General features: G+C 38.4%; 3 protein-coding genes across 9 annotated transcripts in view; 2 read left to right on the plus strand and 1 right to left on the minus strand.

Annotated features, from left to right (window-relative positions):
- The window catches only part of ano1a (anoctamin 1, calcium activated chloride channel a), a 58,208-nt gene extending 52,992 nt beyond the window's left edge, over positions 1-5,216 (plus strand). For 6 of the 7 annotated variants that reach the window (XM_030725138.1, XM_030725134.1, XM_030725136.1 and 3 more), the window contains 2 exons: positions 2,051-2,156; positions 2,474-5,216. In XM_030725138.1, coding sequence (XP_030580998.1) covers positions 2,051-2,156; positions 2,474-2,692 — 325 coding nt within the window. In that variant the 3' untranslated portion in view covers positions 2,693-5,216. Of the gene's footprint in view, positions 1-2,050; positions 2,157-2,473 lie in introns of those variants that run through there. The other variant, XM_030725139.1, reaches the window with a different exon arrangement.
- A 5,548-nt stretch (positions 5,217-10,764) lies between these two features.
- Positions 10,765-13,327, plus strand: fadd (Fas (tnfrsf6)-associated via death domain). Its single transcript, XM_030725141.1, has 2 exons — positions 10,765-11,175; positions 12,482-13,327. Exons 1-2 carry the CDS (start codon positions 10,875-10,877, stop codon positions 12,757-12,759), a joined length of 579 nt encoding a protein of 192 aa, XP_030581001.1. The 5' UTR covers positions 10,765-10,874; the 3' UTR covers positions 12,760-13,327.
- A 137-nt stretch (positions 13,328-13,464) lies between these two features.
- On the minus strand, positions 13,465-20,593 carry LOC115777288 (high choriolytic enzyme 1-like). Its single transcript, XM_030725140.1, has 10 exons — positions 20,504-20,593; positions 20,262-20,334; positions 19,780-19,783; positions 19,491-19,568; positions 18,809-18,964; positions 17,904-18,024; positions 17,013-17,191; positions 15,591-15,672; positions 15,094-15,218; positions 13,465-13,622 (listed from the first exon to the last, which is right to left on the minus strand). Coding segments are annotated over exons 1-10 (906 nt in total). The 5' UTR covers positions 20,590-20,593; the 3' UTR covers positions 13,465-13,620.
- Between the last annotated feature and the right edge of the window lie 2,975 nt (positions 20,594-23,568).

A 23,568-nucleotide genomic window follows, 5' to 3' on the forward strand; every position in this document is an offset into this window, starting at 1 on the left:
AGCACCATGAGACTGTACACTAAGTGGAAGGATGGAGGCTGAGGACTAGTGAATATCAGAACCACTATCCTAGATGAAACAACAAAGATCCATGAGTGCATCAGGAAGATGGCCACAAATTATCATGTGCTTACTGAAAACCTCAGGCAGCAAAAACCAGAGAAAGAACAGGAAACATCGTGGAAGGACAGGCTTCTGCATGGCATGTTCCACCAGCAGATAGAAGTGGCTGATATTGAAAAATCCCACCAATGGCTGGACAAAGCTGAACTGAAAGTCAGCACAGAGGCACATATTGTGGCAACACAGTAACAAGCTCTAAGCACAAGCTACTCCTCTGTGCAATAACTGGCATTTGTACAGTATTGGTATATTTTGTATATTTGTCACATATTTATATTTCTGTAAGTGCTTGTGGGGTTTTTTTTTGATTGTTTTGTTTGTTTTTTTTTATATACACTGCCTGGCCCAAAAAAAAGTCGCCACTAAAAAAAAAAAAAAAAAAAAAAAAGGTCACACACTAATATTTTGTTGGACCACCTTTAGCTTTGATTACGGCATGCATTTGCTGTAGCATTGTTTTGATAAGCTCCTGCAATGTCACAAGATTTATTTCCATCCAGTGTTGCATTAATTTTTCACCAAGATCTTGCAGTGATGATGGTATATTCTGACCACTGCGCAAAGCCTTCTCCAACACATCCCACAGATTCTCAATAGGCTTGAAGTCTGGACTCTGTGGTGGCCAATCCATGTGTGAAAATGATGTCATGCTCCCAGAACCACTCTTTCACAATTTGAACCCGATGAATCCTGGCATTGTCATCTCGGAATATGCCTGTGCCATCAGGGAAGAAAAAATCCATTGATGGAATAACCTGGTCATTCAGTATGTTCAGGTAGTCAGCTGACCTCATTCATTGAGCCCATAATGTTGCTGAACCTAGAACTGACCACCTGCAGCAACCCCAGATCACAGCACTGCCCCCACAGGCTTGTACAGTAGGCACTAGGTATGATGGGTGCATCACTTCACCTGCCTCTCTTCTTGCCCTGATGCGTCCATCACTCTGGAACAGGGTAAATCTGGACTCATCAGACCACCTGACCTTCTTCCACTGCTCCAGAGTCCAATCTTTATGCTCCCTAGCAAATTGAACCCTTTTTTCCAGTTAGCCTTCTTCTTTTCTTTTCTTTTTCTTAAGGCTACACAGCTGTTCAGTCCCAATCTCTTGAGTTCCCTTCGCATTGTGTGTGTGTAGAAATGCTCTCACTTTCACTTTCACTTACTTTCACCTGAGTGCTACTGTTGTTTTTCTTTGATTTGATTTCACCAAACGTTTAAGTGATCGCCGATCAAGATCATTCAGGATTTTTTTCCGGCCACATTTCTACCTCAAAGACGATGGGTCTCCACTATCCTTCCAGTTTTTCATAATGCGTTGGACAGTTCTTCACCCAATTTTAGTAGTTTCTGCAATCTCCTTTGATGTTTTCTCTGCTTGATGCAAGAAAATGATTTGACCCTTCTCAAACTCACATCTTTTCCATGACCACACCATGTGTCTTTCGACATGGTGGTTTAAGAAATGAGAAGCAAGTCATTGCACCGGTTGGGGTTAAATAACTTGTTGCCAGCTGAAAGATAATCGCCGATGCAGTAATTATCCAATAGGAGGCTTGTATCTATTTGCTTAGTTAAATCCAGGTGGCGACTTTTTTTTTTTTTTTGGCCAGGCAGTTTATATACACATACATACTGGTTTTACAGTATTTTTACTTATTTTCTTGTTTAAGTTTTATAGGGAAAGGAACTGAACTGTGGCAGCTTCTACATTTTCATCTCGCTCCATATTTAATCACAATGAAAGGTGTGTGTGGCATTCTCTGTATGTGTGTGTGTGTGTGTGTGTGTGTGTGTCAGAGAAGGACAATATTAAAATATACAGAATATAATGTATTTTTTAAGGATCGATGCATACTGCAATTTTTAAATGCGTGTCTAAATAAACAGGATGTCAGAAAGCTTTTTTTTTTCTTTTGTTGTCAGATATAAGGACTACAGAGATCCTCCCTGGTCCAGTACGAAATATGAACTTTCCAAGGAATTCTGGGCCATTCTAGCAGCTCGCCTTGGCTTCGTAATTGTTTTTCAGGTTTGGAACAATGCACATATCAAGCAAATAAGTCATTCACATTTGAGTTGATCAGAAAACTTGAATATGATAAATCATTTAGAGAAATGGCCTGAAACTAGCCTGTGATCTAATTTGAATGCCCTTATTTTTCTAACCTGCTAAGTCTGCTCAGAGTATCTGCAACCATAAAACATTATTTTGGGGGTTTTTTGCACATAGTAAATTGTATAATTTTTACTTCTGATGTAAGAGAAGAAAAGAATACCCACAGGCCAGCTACACAGGCTGCTAACGAGAGTTCATTTCTAATGAGCTTTGTTCTCTCTCCTTTGCAGAATGTGGTGATGCTTATGAGTGACTTTGTGGACTGGCTAATCCCAGATATTCCCAAGGACATCAGCCTTCAGATTCACAAGGAGAAGATCCTCATGGTGGAGCTCTTTATGAAGGAAGAGCAGGGGAAAAGCTTTGCAGCAAGAAACCGCCAATCATCTGCCAATCAGATCCCACCACAGCCACGCTCGCGCCCTGTTTCACAGGCGAAGTGCTCTTAAACTCCAAGCTGAGCACAAATGGCAATGAGCAAATACAAACACTGATTCCATTACTGAGCTGTCTGGCAACAGTACAAACTGGCTGTGTTAAGCTGGCCATGAGCACAGTCAGGTTTTAAATTTCAGCAAAGGTTTTGCTGTATTTGCATGTGACATTTTACATTTTCAGCCATTAACCAAACATCCACAAGGTGTTTGGCTTATAGATTTAGGATTTTAAAATCTTATTTATTGGATGTATTTGAAAGGAACAAGCCATTAGTTATACTGAGGTTCTGAGTTATACTCTTCAGGCTAACATGAAATCTGTCACCTGCATGGTACTTGAATTAAATTTTTATAATGAAGACAGCCTTTGTTAGTCCATCCAAATGGTCCTGTTAAGAAGAGCTTCTTCCTGGTGTTTTAATGTTGAGGTTCACAACAAGACAAAAGGAGAACTTCTGTTCAGACCCTGTCATTAATGTGTAAAGCTTTGTACAGGCCTTTTAACACAGTCAAATTCAAGATTTTATTGATGTACTTTGTTTTTTTAACTCTGCCACCCGGTCAGGCCCATTGTTTTGGTTGTTGAAATAAACAGCAGGAGCAGACAGACTTACTCATTTGTCTTCGATCGTGGTCAAAATGAACCAGGTTAGTAACATTATTATTACTGCAATCAAAACTGCATTTGCTAAGATTTAGTGTACATGCATGTGATATCATTACATCCCCTCACTGACTGTTTTCCTTGTCAATATTTTAGGAAACAGTTACTGAAACACACATTAGTGCTTATTGGCATTTGAGTTCATTATTTACTGCTTGAGCCAAAAGAATAGTTATGATATATCTTTCTTTGGCTGTTTGCTCTCTAATTAATGAGCTGTTTGCAGTCATTTACTTGAAGTGCACTGAAATGCTGTGTAGAGCTGAGGCAAACAGCAAAGTTCATCACTCTGACCCAAACCTTTAACATTGCATACAGGCATTTTTTTTGTAAAATATATGTTTTTGAAATAAATGGTTAAAATTCAAGATGGCTCTAAATTAGTGTTCAGCTGAGCTTTAGCTAAATGCATAAATTGTGCAATAGTTTGCTAAAGTTCATCATAACCAAACTAAGTAATGATATCAGTGTTGTTTTTTAATTAGTGTCTGCTACCCTGCAAATAGTCTGTTGTTGCACGTTTATTTGAGTAGCAACTTCAACTTAGCCTATTTTACCTGTTCCTGTAGATACCAGATGATTTGTTGGCTTCTCGAGCCCAGAAGTGATTTAAACCCTAACAGTAATTCACAGCAACTCGGGTGCCATTTAATTTATTTGAGAGTTTTGCCAAAAGAAAAAAAAATTCCGAACACAGCAGCTTATACTTAGTTATACAAGCTACTGTATTTGCATAGCGCATTATCAGATATAAGTAAGAGGTAAATGTCCTTGTGTGTTTTCTTAATTACTGGTGTGCAGGTTGTGTACTGAAAAGGGAAGTGAAATTAGTTGCAATGGGACGTGTATACGGTGTGTTATGTTCATATAAGGTCACTGACATTCTCATTTAATGGACTTTTTATTTTGTTTAGTTTGTGCTGAAAAGCAGAAGCAGTGTATCACTTAAAGTCACCACAGGAACACTTTTGGAACCAGTTCAAAGCATTTGCTAAATGTGTCTGCCTTAAATCACACAGCTCCTCAAGAGATTCACAGCATGAAATGATCAACTTTCTGTAATCAGCTCACTGAGCATTTTCATTTAACAGTTTTCATATATTTGTATTTAAAATGATTACCTTGCCTTATATTTACCTAACAAACCATTTGGAATTTTCTTAAAGCTGTAACTTGAGCTTTTTAAGCACAAAAACATTTATATTTAGAAAACTACAAAGATACATGTGGGAGTGACTTTTTAAATATCCGGTGATGTCTAATGACTGTAAGGTCACATTGTTTACCGTCTTTATTTACATGACGGTGCATTTCTAAGCGTATCAAACATGCTGAATTAGTTTTGAGTCCACAGGTGAGCAGTGATCTAACTTTTGTGACTTTCACAAAAAACTCATTATTGTGGTCTTAATTTTAATTCCCTATCATGTAAAATAGAAACCATTAAAATGAACCTTGGAAATATGTGTGGGAAAACATCTTTCAACCCAGCTTATAAATATTTTATCATTAGATGTGTGACTCTTTCTGAGCTTCGACAAAAAACTGCACATTTTGTTTTACCAAATAAATTTCCTGTTGGTGATCTGTGTCTTAGTTTGTTAGTAATAGGTTACATGGGGCTGTGGAGCCATTAATTCAATTTCTTTCCCTCAAAAACCTTATAACCTGATATCATACCCTCCTTGGATTGCACTCATGGGATCGCCTTCTACCTTTGAAAATGTTGTTTTCAATGAAACACAACAAATTGTGACATTCTGGTATGTAATCTATTGTGTGTCCGTGCACTTTCCACAACATGCATGAGTGCATCTGCATGTCTAACTGATTCGTCTGTCTCTGATAACTTGTCTATTTGTTGTTTAGACACACTGCAAAATAAAAGGTGAATTTCCTGGAGTTTGATACATTGATAAATCATAATCAGATTTAATATTTCAAATAATTATATTTTTTGCACAGTTAAGGTGAGTTTTGGTTGGTATCAGATAACTTTTATTGGCTCTTTTATTAGCTTTTGAGTTATTAACCGATGCATATTCCCAATAAAGTAATGTTTAATCAAGTTACCACAAACCACTAGAAGGTAAAATTCAAGGCCACAGCATGATGCCTCATGAGAGGACTGAGGAAGCTACCATTATCTATTCCATGATTGCAGTTGTGCAGTCTATTTTGCTTAGGGAGGTTCCTAATTTAATGAAATGACCTGGAAGCTTTCAGAGGCAGTCATGAGTTCTCTAAATGCTACAGAAAGCTGGTGTCATTCTGATTTTCTTATCTCTCCAGCACAGACTACACGGAACGATCCTTTATAAAAGGAAAGGAGATGGATTTTCAAAGCAGCACCATCTGAGCATTCATGGACACAAATCATCAACTGAACCATCTTCTCTTAAAAACCTAATATTACCGTATCACCCCAGTAGCGCAGTTCACTCTGACTGCTGACTTATTTGTGGTTCCTAGGGTATTTAACTGTAGAATGGAAGACAGAGCCTTCAGCTTTCAGGCCCCTCTTTTGTGGAATCAGCTCCCAATTTGGATTCAGGAGACAGACACCTTCTCTATTTTTAAGATTATCCTTCAAGCTTTCCTTTTTGATAAAGTATATAGTTAGGGCTGGATCAGGTGACCATGAGCGATCTCTTAGTTATGTATGCAGCAATAGGCCTAGGCTGCTGGGGATTTCCCATGATGCACCCATGATGTGATTCTTTTTCACTCACCTCTTTTCGCGCTTTGTGTTTATACGCCACTCTGTATTTAATCAGAAGAAGAAGAAACAGCCTTTATTGTCCCACAGAGGGGAAATTTGGGTGTAACAGCAGCCGCAGTTATTATAAATATAAATAAAGATATAATAATTCACACTATTAAGAAAAGAATATATATAAAATCAACAAACAATATTAACCTTAATACTACTAATAATAATAATAACACTATATACAATGTACATGATGTGCCTGTGTGTTGAACCTTAACAGGCCGGACTATTTACAGTATATTATATATTATCCTACATTGTGTAGGCTATTGTGGTTTTTGTTGGGAGCAGTGATGGTTATAAAGTCTTACAGCTGCTGGGAGGAAGGATCTGCGGTAACGCTCCTTTGTGCATTTAGGATGCAGCAGTCTGTCACTGAAGGAGCTCTCCAGCTCAGCAACAGTTTCATGCATGGGATGGGAGACCTTGTCCATCAGTGATGTTATTTTGGTCAGAGTCCTTCTGTCTCCCACCACTTGCACTGAGTCGAGAGGACATCCTAGGACAGAGCTGGCTTTCCTGATGAGCTTGTCTATCCTCTTCCTCTCAGCTGTAGACAAGCTGCTGCTCCAACATACTGCTGCATAGAAGATGGCTGATGCCACCACAGAGTCATAGAAGGTCTTCAGGAGTGTCCCCTGCACTGGTTATTATTAATCTCTGGCTCTCTTCCACAGTGTGTCTTTTGTCCTGTCTCGCTTCCTTCACCCCAAACCAGTCATGGCAGATGGCTGCTGCTCCCTGAACCTGCTTCTGCCAGAGGTTTCTCCTGTTGAAGGGAGTTTTTCCTTCCCACCATTGCCAGTTACTTGCTTAGTGGGGGGTTTTCTTATTATTGGGCTTTTCCCTGTATTATTGTGGGGTCTTTACAATATAAAAACCCTTGAGGTGACTGTTGTTGTGATTTGGCGCTGTATAAATAAAATTGAATTGAATTGAATGGTCTGTCTCCCCGTGTTAGCCCAGCACAGCTAATTTATCTAGGTGACTGCTAATGTACACAGTGAGTCATTAATACCCTGATGGGTGATGATGAAGAAAAAACTGACTCCAGGTCCTGGTTTCCTTTAGTTTGCTATAGTGTTGTGTTTACTAAAGTATACTGGTATACGGTGGGTTTACAGACACAGAGGGTGGATCTGAGTAGGTAATCCAACCCAGAGCCATCTACAAGAATGATATTTATACAGGAGACAACCAGCGGGAGTGGGGTAACAGAAATTGGTGGAAGGGTTGCTAATTAAATACAAAGGTAAGACATCAAAAGGTAATAGGGGTACCAGGCTACAACAAGAGCAGCAATGAAAACTAGAGGTAAAGAGACCGAATGGTCACAGGAACAGATATTCACACTCCAGAACGTGGGAAGCTTTCTGGTGGCCTCCAGGGACTATTTACATTAACACCTTTGTATATTACTGTAACATAGCAGCCTTGTCTTTATCAACATTTAACAGTGATTAAGAGAAGGAAGAGTACTAGAAAGCAAGCAGAGGGAAACTGGCTGTTAAAGTTCTTTCAAAAGAAAGGTGAGCAGCACACAAATAACAGGTTCATATGGTTCAGGTATCAGCAGCTGTTAAAGACCAAGAGGCAATGTCATATGTGACATTATCAAAATTACATAGCAGTGAATTTCATGCTGATGGAAATATTTTAAAAATATAATTTTAATAATTATATTTTATATTTTTTTATGATTTTTGAACTGCCAGATTGTTTATTGGAAAGAGAAGACAAAGAAATTTTACCACATTAATTTATGCATCCAAATCCCAGAATAAAATAAAACAGCTGTTTAGCTGCTGTTCTAACTCTCAGATCAATGAGTCGACTCAGTTTGATTAGGACTGATTTAATTCATCCAACCTGCAGAGTGACCGGTTAGGAATACTCAGTAATAGCTCAGCGAGTAACCAATACTACACCAACAGAATGAATGAAGCTCAGTAATGGAAGCATGAAATCAACTGTCCACATTTGCAGAGAAAACCACTGGAATTCACAGTCCAGTGTGTAATCGATTCTCGCAGTAACAGATGATGGTGCAGTCCTCCCACAACTCAGAGGTGTCAGTTTCTTACCTTTGGGATGTGGGTTGATCCAGCAGTATTGGGGGTTTCAGTGGAAGTTTGGATCTGTGGCTCAGCATCGCGGTTCAACAAACCCAGGTTTTTAATGCCAAGATCGCCACTTGGCTAAAAACCTGTTGGGCTACAGTTCCATGCAAACATTTAAGTCTTATGGCTGACATTGCAGGCAGGTGTGGTGGTTAGCACTGCTGCCTCACAGTAACAAGATCCTAGGTTCAAGTCTACCTTGGCTCAGGCCTTTCTGTCTGGAGTTTGCATGTTCTCCTTGTGTCTGCATGAGTTCTCTCTGGGTACTCTGGTTTCTTTCCACAGTCCAAAGACATGCAGTTAGTGGGGTTAGGTTAACTGGTGATCCTAAATTGCCCATAGGTGTGAATATGAATGGTTACCTGTCTCTCTGTGTTAGCCCTGTGACAGGCTGGTGACTTGTACCCTGCCTCTTGCCCTATGAAAGCTGGGATAGGCTCCAGCCCCCCCTGCTGCTTTTTTCTTCCACTAGCAGGTGGTGCTGCAGTCATAGTGATAAGCTGGTAAATTTGCTAAAGGAACAATACACCAAAAAACAAATTAGCAACAGCAATGAAATTGCTCATACACAATTCTCAAATGTGCAAAATACAATTCACATTAGATCATATTAACCTGGATTACAAAAGCAAAAGTAAAAGTTTGTAGGCTGTCACTTATGTGAGGACGAATGCATTTATTTTGTTTTTGTTCTGATGATAATTTTTTTGCTCTAATGAAGCAGCACACTGGCATACTTGTGTAGAGTCTCACAAACATGTTCATATATTACTAAACCACCCAGTATATCCACAAAACCATTAGACTGCTGTATGCAACATCTCTAACATCAAAGCAACGCTAATAGAAAAAGGCCATTACATGTCATATCATTGTACATACACTGTATTGCCAAAAGCATTTACTAACAGGTACTTGGAAGAGAGAGACCTAATGTTTAATAATCCACATTTAACTGTTTAATCTTTGGTGCAATTGAGGATACTATACTATACTATACTATTGTTCTTTGTGAATTTTTGTGCTTAAATAGTTTTTGCTAGTTTTTGTTTGTCTTTTGGTGGTCTGGGAGCAGGCACTGTCTCTAAGGGGGATGTGGTTTTTTTTTTTTTTTGGGTGGGTGGGGGGGTGACAGGAGGAGAGAAGCTGCAAAGATTGCAAAGATGCGTGTAAGATTACAACTCTGCTCTGTGGTCTCAACCCTGGATAGTCACGTTTTGGGGGTGTTAAATAAATTCAGTCAGAAATGAGAGGTGCTCCACCCAAAGTGTGATGGATGCTGTCTCTCCTAAGAAGACCAGGTTTTTCTATAGTAACTCTAGTGACTGGCGTAACTACTAATTGGAAGGTTGGCGGTTTGATTCCTGGCTGCTCCAGACTGCATGCCAAAGTATCCTTGGGCAAGATACTGAATCAATTTGCTCTCTGACGCAAGTGTTGGAGTATGAACGTGTGTGAATGTTAGACAATAAAAGCACTTAGCTTAGTTACATATGGAAGTGCTTGTATGAACAGGTGACTGTAAACATGTAGTATAAACACTTTGAGTGCTCAGATAGAGTAGAAAAGTGTTATAGTTACATGATGTTCCATCTGCATCACCTGCTCAGGGCCCTGCAAGACAATCAGCAATTGTTGCTGGTGTCTCTAGCTTCATGTTTCTCAGAACCAATAACCAGAGCTTGTTCCTCAGCAGCAAATATACAAATTAAAACTCATATTTGCAAATCAATACTTATGTTTTTTTAAATTGATTAGAAGATTCAATAAACACTCCATTGTTTAAAAAAAAGGGAAGTTCTGGCAATAATTTCATGGTTCAGGCTGTGACTTACTTTACATAGTGGGTTTTTGGACATGAATATTACACATTGTTTGTAATTTCAATTATTTTATTTTTTCAAGAGGGAAAATATAGATTAATGTATAAACAAATGAGTACATTGCTATATGAAGGTTATTAATGCTGCAAACAATTACAATTACATATTGCAAAAACAGTTTGTTCCCATTTCTTTAGTTGATTTGATGAAAATTACCAGAATATTTATTTATTTTCCTACTTAAAAATAGGTTATACTTTACAGTGTGTTGCCTACTGTTATTTACCCTGCAGGAAACAACATGATAAGCACATATGCAGTATGGTGAAGCATCTAACATGGCACACCTCAGCATACCCACGTTTGCACAGCATTATTTAGCAGTCTGCCTTAATAACAGCTGGTTCCCTTATCACAGTTTTTTTAGTCAAAGCAAAGTGTTTGGTTAAGGCGGTTTGGGGCTCAAGCCGCCCCGGAGCAAGAAATGTCACCGCTGCGCTCCGCCACGGTGCCCGGTACACCCCCACGCTGAGCCCGCGGGCTGCACACGGCTGACAGAGAAGGTTCACTCCAATAAACGAGCACGCGTCACATGCTGAGTAGACTCCTGTGTGACTGTGACTCAGATTCCCAGCTAACACAGTCCTCGATGAATTACACTGTATGTGTGCTGCGTGTCCTGTAGGGACCAGGAAACGGAAGTTTGACAAGACGCGCTGGAGAGTGATGTCACTCACGGAAGTGAAAGTAAAAGTCCAGCGCTTCTGAGTTCGGACGGGTCCTCCGTGTTTCAGGTTCAGTCTGTGTCAAAAACATGGAGTGTTTCCAGTTTAACAAGGTTTTGTTAGAGATTTCTAACGAGTTATCCTCTAGTCAGCTGGAGCAACTGAAGTTTCTGCTTCGAGACAAAAACTTCGGGAAAAAAGTTCTGGAAAATATCGACAATGGCCTGAAACTGTTTGAGCTGATGAAGGAGAGAAATTACCTGGCAGCCGATAAAACGGAACTTCTCTTAAACCTTCTGAAAGATATTAAGCGACAAGATCTCGCTGAAAAGATAAACAACTTTATAATTCAGCCTGATCCCAACTATGGCCTTGACGAGGCGGAGGAAGGTAGGTCAGAGTACGATAAGAACAGGGTGTTGTCTGTAAGAAGACAACAACAACAACAACAAGAATAATGCATATCTGAGAAGGTACTACAGTATGGTGTATACTATACTACAGTACTGTGTATGCCATATACTACTGTACTGTACTACAGTATGGAAACACATTCAAACATGAAGCTGATTGGTTACCTAATCAGCACTCAGAAAAATACAAGTGAACTCAGGAGTTAACTGGGACTAGTGCTGTGCAGTGTGCTAAGCAAGAGATGCCAAATATGTTTTTAAATAATTATTTTTAAGTAATAAAATGCTGTCCTCTGTCAGATTTACTAAATGCTTTCATTTTCATTTCATTTCATACTTCATTCATTGGCTCAGGAAGCTTGAAGTCCTGTGACTGAGCTTCACTGAGCCACACAAGGCTACCTCTTCCACCAGGCATGGGAATGTTAACAGTGCCCAACTACAGTGTGCAGTTGATGACCAATGACCAGTTCACTAGAGAGTAAACTACTGGAGGGCCTATATCTCTAATACTTTAACTGAGACAGCAGAGAGACAGTAGGGCAGATACTGTCTCAGCATGAAGGCCTGTAGCCTGATGTTTGAATACATGTGACCAATGAATAGCCATCTGTGTGCATAAGTTGTTTTATTGTGCAGGATTGGTAGTTAATTCCATCAGCACTGGAGCCAGGAGCCTGTACTCAGGATGCTGGTACAGTAGCTATTTTGCTGAAGCGGTCAAACATAAACCATTTCTTTATAGAACATATGTTTACCTTTCTTGAGGATATTGATGTCGCAACATTTACACACAGCTAATTTTTTTGCATACAGTGTATTGTGTTCATTTCCATTTAATGTAGTAAAAGTTATTTTTTGATTCTGAATTGGTCATTGTGTATGTGAGACTGTGTGTGCAGCTGTAAAACTGTTAGTCCGGTGGCTTAAACCAAAATACACCCCTGCTGTATGGATAATAATGAATACAGTAGGGATGTATTTTATTGACTGTAATTATATGAATTACAGTGTTTTCATCTGGAACACTCACTGACTTGATAAGTGGAGCCAGACATGGGTCTTTACAGGGACTTTTAGATGAGCTTTCATGCTAACTGAGCTAAGTTTTGTATCTAGCTGTCCCTGTTAGCGGTTACTGTTGTTTCCTAGTAGGGTGTTTAGATGCTGCCTTGTTTTGCACAAAATGCTTTGTCTTAAAGTTGAATCTTTATCGAAATCAGGACCATGTTTTATATTTAACATTTATATTTAATATTTAATTTGTCCTCCTCCTCCCTCAGAAAAATTAAAAACTGCCACAGAGGTGATTGCAGAGAATCTCGGAAAGAATTGGCGAAAACTCGGCCGCAAACTAGGTTTGACTGAAACCCGGCTGGACTCCATCTCTACCAGACACCCCTCAGATCTACAGGAGACGGCAATGGAGCTGCTCAAGGAGTGGAGGAAGGATCAAAGAGCTGACGCCCAAGTAAAGAAGCTGATCGATGCTTTGAGAGCATGCCAGATGAACTTGACTGCTGATAAAGTAGAGAAAAAGATTTGCATGCTTCCAGCCTAATCTATATTATTAAAGATTTACACCTCAGCATGCTCTCTTAAACTGAGAATTGTTATTCAAGAAAACAGCAATCCAAATTAGTTCAAATCATTCAGGCACTGATTAATTCTCTCTCTTGTCAGCTTGATCTTCAGTTGTTTGGAGAAAAAAATAATAAACCAAATAAAGATCATTCAATTAAAGGGAAGATGCAGTTGAATTAATCTTACAATGCAATACCTACCATTGGAAATATAATATCAAAAGCTCCTTATCAGTTAATATAATACAGAGAAACGTGTACATTACAAAATATAACTTGTTTCTTTATGTGCTGATACATTTATTATTAGAAGGAAGTTGTTGTTTTTGGGCTCTTGCTTTGCGAACGAAAAACTGTTTTCAGTAAAAATTGTTGTTACTTGTTGATATACTGTTGCTGTTTAGTTGATAAAAGTAAATTTAGATATTTTTTTTAATGAATGGAATACCTGGAGCTTTAGTTAAGTTTTATACAAAGTGCAGAAAAGAGGAAAAAATATTTCATTTTAAGCCGCTGGGCTCTAACTTCATTTTGAGAGACAAATCGGTGTGGTGTTGATCTTCTTATCAGTTCTTCAAAAGCTGAATTCAAGATGATGTTTTTTGATTCATAATTTAAATGAATAGGTGAGAATTAATTATACAAGCTTATTTTTCAAGTTAAATGTAAATAAAAAGATATTGTAAATTTTGGGTCGTTGTCCCTTTGCATTTTATTAAACAGACAGCGTTACATTTTAACGCTTTTGATTCTATAACTCCAAATGCCCCGATAATCCACGTCCTTCCTGGCAGGCTGTGATGTCATCAAGGTGGCAGGTCATATGTCCAAGGTGCAGTTTCTGCAGAGGAAATTAATCTTATGAATAAAGCCTTTTTTTTAAGGTCCAAAATGGAGCTGACAGATTATTACTGTGTGAATCTTCTATGTATGTTGACCTTAACATTAAAGGAGGGGTCTGCATTTTCAGGTCTACCTAAAACACTAGTTTTTAATGTTGAATGTAAGCAATGGGTCCAAAAAGTTTTCTGTGTGAAAATGTGGGGAAAAAAGTGTCATAATTCTTTTATATATATAGAGAGAGAGAAAATTCTATCTTTGCATGTGTTCAGACAATAAACACTGTCTTGGAAAACTGTTACAAGCCACTTTTTATGACTATGGTAACATTTTCAATTTTATTTACATAGCGCCAAATCACATCACTTGTACTTTATGTTGGAAGGTAAAGACCCTACAATATTAGAGAGACAGTCCCAACAATCAGATGACCCCTGTGACCCTGTGGGCCCTGAAAGCTGAAGGCTCTGCCTGTCATTCTACTTTTAAGTATCCTAAGAACCACAAGTCAACAGTCTGAGAGTGAAGTGCTCTATTGGGGTGATACAGTACTAAGAGGTCTTTAAGATAAGATGGGGCGTGATAATTGAGTAAAAAAGATTTTATAGTCTATTCTAGATTTAACAAGGAGCCAATAAAGAGAAGCCAATATGGGAGAAATCTGCTCTCTCTTTCTAGTCCCTGTCAGTACTCTAGCTGCAGCATTTTGGATCAGCTGAAGGCTTTTCAGGGAGCTTTTAGGACAGCCTGATAATAATGAATTACAAAAGTCCAGCCTATAAGTAATAAATGCATGAAATAGCTTTTCAGCATCACTCTGAGAAAGGATGTTTCTAACTTTAGAAATATTGCTCAAATACAACAAAGCAGTCCTACATATGTGTTTATGTTTATCTACATTTATGTTCATTGAAGGACATATCCTGGTCAAAAATGATTCCCAGGTTCCTCACAGCAGTACTGGAGGCCAAGGTAATGCCATCCAGATTAAGTATCTTTTTGGATACCACGTTTCTATGCTCAGTTTTATTTGAATTTAAAAGCTGGAAATTAGAGGTCACCTAGGTCTTTGTGTTTTTAAAACATGCCTGTAGTTTAACTCTTAGAAACAATGCGATGCTTAAAACCACAACACTTCTGGTTGTATGGAAAAAACAGCAGTCTTGGGTGTTCACCCTGATCTCTGGCCTAAGTGGCTCTTGTTGTAGTATGGCTGCAGATGGTGCTCTTTCCTCTTTTGAGGAAATTCAGCGTAAACCTGCTGAGCTGCAGTGTAGAAGGACAGCAACACAAAATTCCTACATGAGACTGGCTTTCATTTTAGCAGATATCTACATGATTTATCTAACTCAGCCTGCTGAGGGGATTTTGATGCAAGAATTTGAGTTTTTAAAGTGAATTTACTTTGCTGACATTACAGAGTCATTTTTTTTTGGATGTTTTGCTGTTTGTCCTCACTGCAGTATACTTACAGCACTGATAGAGTCTGTTCAACCTATCAATGTCATTCTTGCTCATCTCGGTGGCCTTGCCCATGGATACATTGCTGTCGGGAATGGGCACCATAGTGGGTAGGTTGTTCTTGGAGAAGGCATACCTGCAGACAGATGAGGTTGGTTTTGATTAAGTCGATGCATCATATCATACCTTTAAAAGCTGCGGCTTTACTGTTCCTGAATGCTCTTGTATAAGAAGGTATTCACAGACATGGGAGTTTCCTGAGGTCAGCCAGTAAGTTATGATTCTGCTGAGCCTCCGCTCTGGTCTGCTAGCAGTAGGCCATGTAATGTAGGATACATGCTTTTTGGTGTCCTCATGTGACAATAGTCAGGAACACCAAAATTCCACAATCACACAGAGGTTGTTTGGATTTACATGCAACCACAACTCCCTTGTGGTTGAAGAAACTTTAAAGTACTGAAGTAGATGTAAAAAAAAAAGCATGCAAGTAAAAGTACATGCTTCTTACCTCTCGTATTGCATGACTGAGTTGTAGTCATAAGGAGTTCCCTGGTTCAGAGTAGCAATCTTATTGAAGTTGTGCTCCATGCCTGCAAGGATGAGAAAATATATGTTCATGAGGTACGTGGAACAGAATATCTATCAAATCACTTAATCACCTAATAATAACCTTAAATGGGACCACATTCAATGAATGCTTTAATAATAGAATACACTGCTCAAATAATTAAAGGAACACTTTTTAATGAGAGTTTAGCATCAAGCCAGTTAAATGTCTGTGATATTGATCTGGTCAGTAGCAGAGGGGGTTGTTCATCAGTTTCAGCTACTTTGGTGTTCATGAGATTAACAACAGGTGCACTAGAGAGGCAACAATGAGACACCCCCCAAACAGGGATGGTTTTACAGGTGGAAGCCACTGACATTTTCCCCTCCTCATCTTTTTTGACTGTTTTTCATTAGTTGTGCATTTGGCTAGGGTCAGTGTCACTACTGGTAACACGAGCACTGCCAGAGCTAAAAAATGACCTCCAGCAGCCACTGGTGTGAGTGGGGCCTCTGTTCACTGCCCGGCACCGTGGAGCCTGATGGGTATTTGCCATAGAACACCAGAACTGACAGGTCCATCACAGACACCCCACCACTGTCAGACATGCATACAAGCATGTGGGGGCCATACATACCGTTCTGAGTTGCAATGAAATTTTGGACCAGGCTGCTGCGTCATTTTTTTCACTTTGATTTTCACAGTGAGTGTCTTTGAATTCAGTCCTCTGCAGGCTGATCATTTTCACTTCCATCAAATAATGTTTGATCCTTTCATTCCTAAAATATTACCAAACATTACACGACCTTATCCAACAGGATTTTTTTCCATTGAGATCAGAGGTGTTTTTAAAGTCTTCCTTTAATTTTTTTGAGCAGTATATTAAGTGAAACTAAAACAAGGTTTGGAAAATGAGTAAACCAAACAAATTAAAAATTAACTAAAGTAATAACAAACATTAATTAAACATTTTATCCAATAAAAACAGTTCAAATGACCCGACCTGCTCAGAAAATAGCTAAAATGCACTAAATGGTAAATGGATTGGTACCTATAGTCTTTTCTGAACACTCAAAGGGCCTTTTACTATAAGCCTGAATAACGCATTCACACATAAATTCATACAGAGTTTTATTCTAAAGTTGTATTAATTTTTCTTGATGGATTACACCATCATCTGATCTTTTTCTTTTATCTTTTGTCTGAGTTTGTAGCTTCAGAGCATCTTCCTCTCTAAAAGTTTGTCTTTATTACCCCCTGCATTACCTCAGTGGAATCCCTCTCAACTTCATTTAGATGATTCTTTCTCTAGAACTGCTTTGGCTTTTAAACCACTTGGAAACAAAATAAAAATTAGGACAGGAAATGGTGAATCTGTCTGACCTTGAATGATGTTTTCCCAGTACACCCTGATGTAATTGTCCCTGTCAGAACGGGTCTGTTCATGATTGAAGCCAAGGGCGTGGAGCAGTTCATGCTGGACAGTGTTGTGGTAAAGACAGCCCTGACGGCTTAGAGACACAGTCTGAGCGCCACCCTGGCGACCCACATAGGAGTAACAACTGTTAACATAGAAAAATACAGCAAAATTTAGAAATCACAAAAGGTTTCATTAACATGTACAACTGGAAGGCAAGTGATGCTTTACAGTCCTTGTAGAACAACAATAATGTATTTGAACATGCGATGCATTATTTTGAATTCTTTCTCCTCTATTGATTCAAGTGGTCACTTGTTGGCTAGTTAAAGTGTTATTGGTCCTTAAAACATTGAGTTTTCCAAGTTTTCTTTTATTATAAATTTATGAAAGGGAAAGGTGTGATGCTGGGGTGGCTGTAGCTCAGTAGGTAGAGCAGGTCACCTACTGATCGGAAGGTCAGTGGTTCAATTCCTGGCTACTGCGGGCTGCATGCCAATGTATCCTTGGGCAAGATACTTAACCCCAAGTTGCTCTCCGACCATTCCGTCGGAGTATGAATGTGAGTGAATGTTAGATAATTAAAGCACTTAGCTAATTAAATAATCATGGAAGTGCTTGTATGAATGGGTGTGCATGGGTAAATGTAAAATGTGTTGTATAAGTGCTTTGAGTGCTCATATCTGAGTAGAAAAGCGCTATATAAGAACTAGTCCATTTACCATTTACTTTAAAACTGCAAAAGAAAATTTACAATCACTGGATAGGCTTTTTTTTTATATATCCCACTGATCGCTGTACAGGTGAAGCACAAGGTTTCTTGAAGGTATCAGTTTTGCTCAGACTCTGAGTTTTACCCATTTCTGGACTCAATGCTCAGCCATTCATGATCCCCATTCTGGTAGGGTCTGAAACGGATGCAGGAAACTGAAGAGAAGGACTCCAGTCCACGAGTGATGATGGCGATCTCACGGGAGGCTGGAATGATAAATACATCCGGTGAACACCATTCTAACCACAGCTTCCTCATATTATCTCAGTAAGCTTTGCACTGTGTGTAGTCGGTTCTTCTACTTTTAATATTCTTCTAAGAAAAATGTTCTTCCTCAGTTTATAATCATGTTTAAAGAGATGTATTTTACATCACACATATGTGAGGTCATTGAGACTTTCAGTACTTACTTGTGACTTGGAAACAATGAGTGTGTGTTGAGTGATGGTTTTAAATGTCTTGCCCTTTTGGCAGGGTGGGGTCGTCTGATTGTTGGGGATTTCTCTGTATTATTGTAGGGTCTTTACATTACAAATATAAAGCACCTTGAGGTGACTGTTGTTGTCATTTGGGCTATACAAATGAAACTGAAGTAAATTGGCAACAATGTGGTGGAACACCCGAGATCAGTTCACTAACAGTTACACAGGATGGGGTTTGAGAAAATATATTTAAAGTAAATGCAGAAAACAATCCCAACTATTACAGTACTGCTGATGTGAAAGTAACATTTAGTTTAAGATGTGAGCCATTTTAAATGTCTTCTTGTACAATTGGGTAGTTTAATCACCTATACAGTAAAGTGCTTATAATATTTTATATTCATTTGTAAAATGAAGGTTAATTGCATAAAAGGGTAGGGTCCTGAATGTTATAAAATGTTACAAAAATAATTTAGTGTAACGATGGATCATTGTCCACCAGACACAAAGAATATATAACATTAGCCTCTTCTGTAAAAAAACAATACAAAACAGAAAACCTGCTTACAGTAGTGGTTGGCGATGTAGTACGGGACGTAGACTTTCCCATCACTCCACTTTAACCACATACAGCCTCTGGCAGTACAGGGGTCAGCATTTCTGTCAGCTCCAGATTTGATAGCAATGTCACCTTCAACCAAGGTAGGCTCATCAATGTCCGGTTCTGCAAGACCAACAGAGGTGTGTGACTATCTTTGAAATGGATAATAGCAGTGGTGTCCCTGCCATCATCAGTTATATAAAAAATTGATGAAAGTTCATATCAGCAGAAAAAAAGACCACCTATTGTGACGTTACTTCTCAAGGCAATTCACAGATTCATGTGCCAGCTTCTTGTTAACCTTTACAGAGACAGAATTAGAAGACATCCAACCCACAAACATCACAGACTGGTCTGGGATGTGTGTGACCCTAGCCCAGTATTTTAATTCCCCCCTCTGCAGTGGGTAATGGAAATACCCAGTGCAAAACTATTATACAGTATATCACTTTAATTATCACTGGTGAACTTGAGCTTGTGTGGACCTGAAGCTTTTTGTCCTATGAAATAGGAAAAGCCAAAAGATAATCAAAGTACACTAAAGCTATGTCAGTAATTTTCCTCACTTTTCTGCTACCAATGCTCATCGGAAACTGAAAATCAAAAAAGCATATAGACATGTCTGCTCTCAAACAGTTAACCAACTCACTGCGGTTTCTGTTGGCTCTCTCCAGCAGCTCACTAACAGAAAGCTGGCTGTGTGTGTCCTCCTCTGTGGTAGAAACCTCTGCGTGAGATAATGTATTAACAGTACACATTATCATTTTGAACATACAGGCTCAGTTACATCAGAATAGCTGCAAGTGGAAAGAATGCTGCTTAACTTTCTTGTAACTGATGTTCAATAACACACTAAAAATGGCAATAAAAAAATCTTTGAGTGTTCTCTTATTAAAGCAAATTAAAGCATAAAAAGTAGTTTTCTTTCTTTTGCTTACCTTTCTGTACTCGGCCACAGCAATGTTAAAGAGCAGAGCAATCAGACAAAACAGACATTAGTTTGGAAATGTAACTGAAAAACAAAAGCACCTTAGAAAGCAAACTAAAAAAAGAATTTCAAATACATTTGGCATTGAAAAAACAGAACTATTAAAAGTCTTATTATAATATGGATTCAACAATTTATGTCAGTTAATTGTTGTCAGTTAATTGTCAGTTAATACCATTTTTTTTTTATTTCAAGTTGGATACTTTCATGCTTCTGGGGGAATCTGTCCTCACACATAAGCTAACCCTGAAAACATTAGATTATGGAAATGGTTTGGTACTAATATAGCTCGTTTCTGATCTTTAAATTACAAACCACTTTCATCCATGCATTCATTAGCACTTTACTGTATGCACTGTATTCTCGTTCTTGGACAGTTTAACCTAACATGCTCATGTTCGGTGAGATTTGGTTGCCTCTGGAACGTTCTACCTCTGCCCAGGAAGTGGACACCAGCAGCAGAGTCACAAGAGACCAAGAGAAAACCAACATGGTTGCACCAGATCTGTGATACAAAATGACACAGTAGCATATCATCAAACTCATGCATATTATATGACTTAAAATACACAATGGAAATGCAACAAATATGACAAATGTCACTTAATTCACAGACAATTAACATGTGAATGATGAATGAATGATGGAGTGGTGACAGAGAGCACAGTTCTCACCTGAGAGCCTGAAGAGTGAGTGTCTTTCTGTCACACAGTGAGATTTTATACTGTTCCCTGCCTCTCCGAGGACTGAAAGATAACATGCTGTCAAAGGTGCAAACACAACAGAAAAGTGTTTCTCTGTCCATGGAAAACTCTGAGTCACTGAAATCTGTGTGAAACTTTGCATCTGTCACAGGTCACTGAAGTGTCCTGAGACCATGCATTAATAATATATGTATATATATATATATATATATATATATATATATATATATATATATATATATATATATATATATATATATATAGACATGATGGTTCTAATTTTTTTCTAATGTTTCTACTTTTTTAGATATTGCACAAATCCAAGAAAGCAATCTTATATATTTTTTAATAACTGACAAATAATTTAACTAATAATTGATAATGTACTGTATGTCACCTTCAGTCTTCAGTGACTGGAGAATTTCTAGAAAAAAATTTGAAATTATCTTACATATAAATGTTGTGTTGAGAAGTGGTAAGGGTCTGAATTTGATCATCTGTTTATCTGTTTGGGGGCGGCAGGTGTTGCTGTTCTTATCAGTGTGAGACATTCACCACACTGCTGTCAACATGAGTTCACCCACACCTGTCAACTGTGACAAGGCCAGGCCTTCAAGTATGTAGCCATTCTGTAGTGGGAATTGTATATCCACACTTTTTTCTGATACTGTTTATCAGCAAATTAACTAATATACAGAAAGCAGAGAGCAGTGGAGCCCTGCTTAAATTAGTGAGCCCAGGTGGCTCCAATTACTCAAGGCCCATCTCTGTCTGCAGAAAGCACCACCCCTGCAGGTCAGAGGAGGGGCCGTGACAATATATATAAAATTCTTTTACGATTAGCCAGCCTTAAAACCTTCTATTTTGATCAAGCTTATAGTTAGGGCTGGATCAGGTGACCCTGAACCATCCCTTAGTTATGCTGCTATATGCCTAGGCTGCTGGGGGGTTTCCATAATACACTGGTTCTGCCAGAGGTTTCTTCCTGTTAAACGGGAGTTTTTCCCTTCCCACTGTCACCAAGTGCTGCTCATAAAGGGTCGTTTTGACTGTTGGCTTTTCTCTGCATTATTGTAGGGTCTTTACTCACAATACAAAGTGCCTTGAGGTGACTGTCTGTTGTGATTTGGCGCTATATAAATAAAATTAAATTGAACTGAACTGAAGAAAAAAATCCAGAAAATTAGTGAATGAAGGGATATTTTTTATTACATTTTCGTATCATAATTTCTGAACACTACCTGAAAAGAAAAGTTTTAATTTGTTCTTGAGTGATAATTTTTTAAACTTTATTTAAGAAAAAAATCCAGACATCACAATGTATGGGGAAAAATGTTTTGTTACTGTTCTAATGTTTCAGAACAAAAACTATTTACCTATTTACCTATAAACTTTGATCAAATCTATCCTGGGTTTTAACTAATTAATGATCCAAAGGGAAAAAAAAATCACAAAACACTTAAACTTCATGAAAATTCTTCATAATTATTAAAGTATCAGTATTGGTATCCGTATTGGTGATGTTGGCCCTGTATTTACTTGGTAGTGGATCGATACCAAATCTTGCAGTATTGTACACTACTGGACTCTTCATTAAAATGCCCAGTCCAGAGTCTTTTTGTCAGTTCATCAGAATCTCTCAAAAAGTGATATTTTCAAGTGGAAAAGGGGATAAATCCAGTGGGTACCATGGATCATGGAAGTCTGCGGAGTATTCCTGGAGAGTTTGCAAAGACCTTGAGGGACTTTTACTTGTTGATTTCAAAAACTCCACCCTATTCACACATTGGTCAGCATTATTCCCTAAATATTTTTTTCCAGTGGTTGAGGCCATATCAAGCCTTTTGTTTTATTTTTTGAGGGGGGCAGGATTGTGTAGCTTCAACTTTTCTTTATCATTTTCCCTCTCAGTCACCACCAGTCTTGGCCTGATGTTAATGTTATGTTACCATTCACTCCAACCTTCAGTCAGTTGGGTCAGAGTCAAGTTCCACTTTGAGTGTTCATTTAATGGATTAAACATATACAAATGAAACAAAATATAGACTTCCACCAACATCTGCATTTCCAAAACCTTCATCACCACCCCATTGCCTGAGACCATTGAAGAAGACTGTCCAAGGTGGAGTTTAATTTTGAATTTTAACAATTCAAATACCTTGCCTCTCGCCCTATGACAGCTGGGAGAGCAAGCTTCTATTACTGTACATTAAATATTATAACTCAAATGTATTAAATCATACATTTATGAAATTTATGAACCCTATGAAATCAAAGACAGTTGCCATCATAAATCAAATTAACAGGATATGTTATTCTTTTTCTGAGAACCGTGAGAGAACTAAAAACACAGAGGGGCCAAGATCCAATAAAACAAATCAAAGCTACAGAAACACTAGAGCAGTGATGAAAACAAAACTCCACCCATACAAAACGTAAAGCAATAGCAGTAAAAACAACAACAAAAACAAATCAAAACTTAATCGCAGTTAGGTACATTCTCTTCGTGTCTACACAAACCATAAAAATGTTAGCCTCATTCTTGATTGATTTGTTGGAACATCTCACTGTCCAGTTGACAATAGTATCTACATGTTGCAGGCTGAAGATTAAATAAGCGTGAAGTGGACCTGTAACCTACATCAGTGGGTCTCGGCACTGGTCAGCACATTCATCCTGTCAAGGCATATGTAGAGATGCTTGTATTACAGTTTTTCTCAATTGTTTACACACAAATACTCGTACTTGAGACACAATGACCACAACATGTAACTCGTGCACCAACCCCTTGAACCAATTCTGCTAAACTGCAAGCACAATTCCTGCTTTACACTGAAACTGCAGTTTTAAAACACACTTTTTTCAAAACACTACACACAATTTTCTGACCATGTGGTCAACCATGGTCTAACAATGAGGGAAGCTGGGCAAAGAGTACAACCAAATTTGAGCAGGTACACTGTAGCATCCGTCATCCTGACTTTCTGAAATGACAATAGGTGAGAAATCTACTCTCACTAGAAAACTGCAGTACT

This window comes from Archocentrus centrarchus, unplaced genomic scaffold (genome assembly GCF_007364275.1).
Source record: "Archocentrus centrarchus isolate MPI-CPG fArcCen1 unplaced genomic scaffold, fArcCen1 scaffold_48_ctg1, whole genome shotgun sequence".
NCBI classification, from domain to species: domain Eukaryota; kingdom Metazoa; phylum Chordata; class Actinopteri; order Cichliformes; family Cichlidae; genus Archocentrus; species Archocentrus centrarchus.